General features: G+C 51.4%; 1 protein-coding gene across 1 annotated transcript in view; it reads left to right on the top strand.

Annotated features, from left to right (window-relative positions):
• LOC108803731 (DNA-directed RNA polymerase II subunit RPB1-like) overlaps nucleotides 1–216 on the top strand; it is a gene marked incomplete at its 3' end in the record, with an annotated part of 7,955 nt that overhangs the window by 6,158 nt on the left and 1,581 nt on the right. Inside the window, exon 7 of the mRNA XM_018575550.1 lies at nucleotides 52–216. Within this exon, the coding sequence (XP_018431052.1) occupies nucleotides 52–216 (165 nt within the window). The remainder of the gene's footprint in view (nucleotides 1–51) is intronic.

Raw genomic sequence — 216 nt, 5'->3', positions numbered from 1 at the left:
AGTAACTTTGGGTAAGTCTACAGTTGGAACATCTGCTTGCTTTCTTCGTAGGCGATGCAAAAGTCTGGACGCCCCTTGAAATCTCTAAAGCAGCGTCTGAAAGGAAAGGAAGGGCGGGTGCGTGGGAACTTGATGGGGAAACGCGTGGACTTTTCTGCCCGCACGGTCATTACCCCGGACCCAAATCTCTCCATTGACCAAGTCGGTGTTCCAAGA

The sequence above is a fragment of the Nanorana parkeri genome, unplaced genomic scaffold (genome assembly GCF_000935625.1).
Source record: "Nanorana parkeri isolate BGI_ZX_2015 unplaced genomic scaffold, ASM93562v1 scaffold4108, whole genome shotgun sequence".
Lineage (NCBI taxonomy): Eukaryota > Metazoa > Chordata > Amphibia > Anura > Dicroglossidae > Nanorana > Nanorana parkeri.
This window is presented reverse-complemented; position numbering and strand designations above follow the sequence as displayed.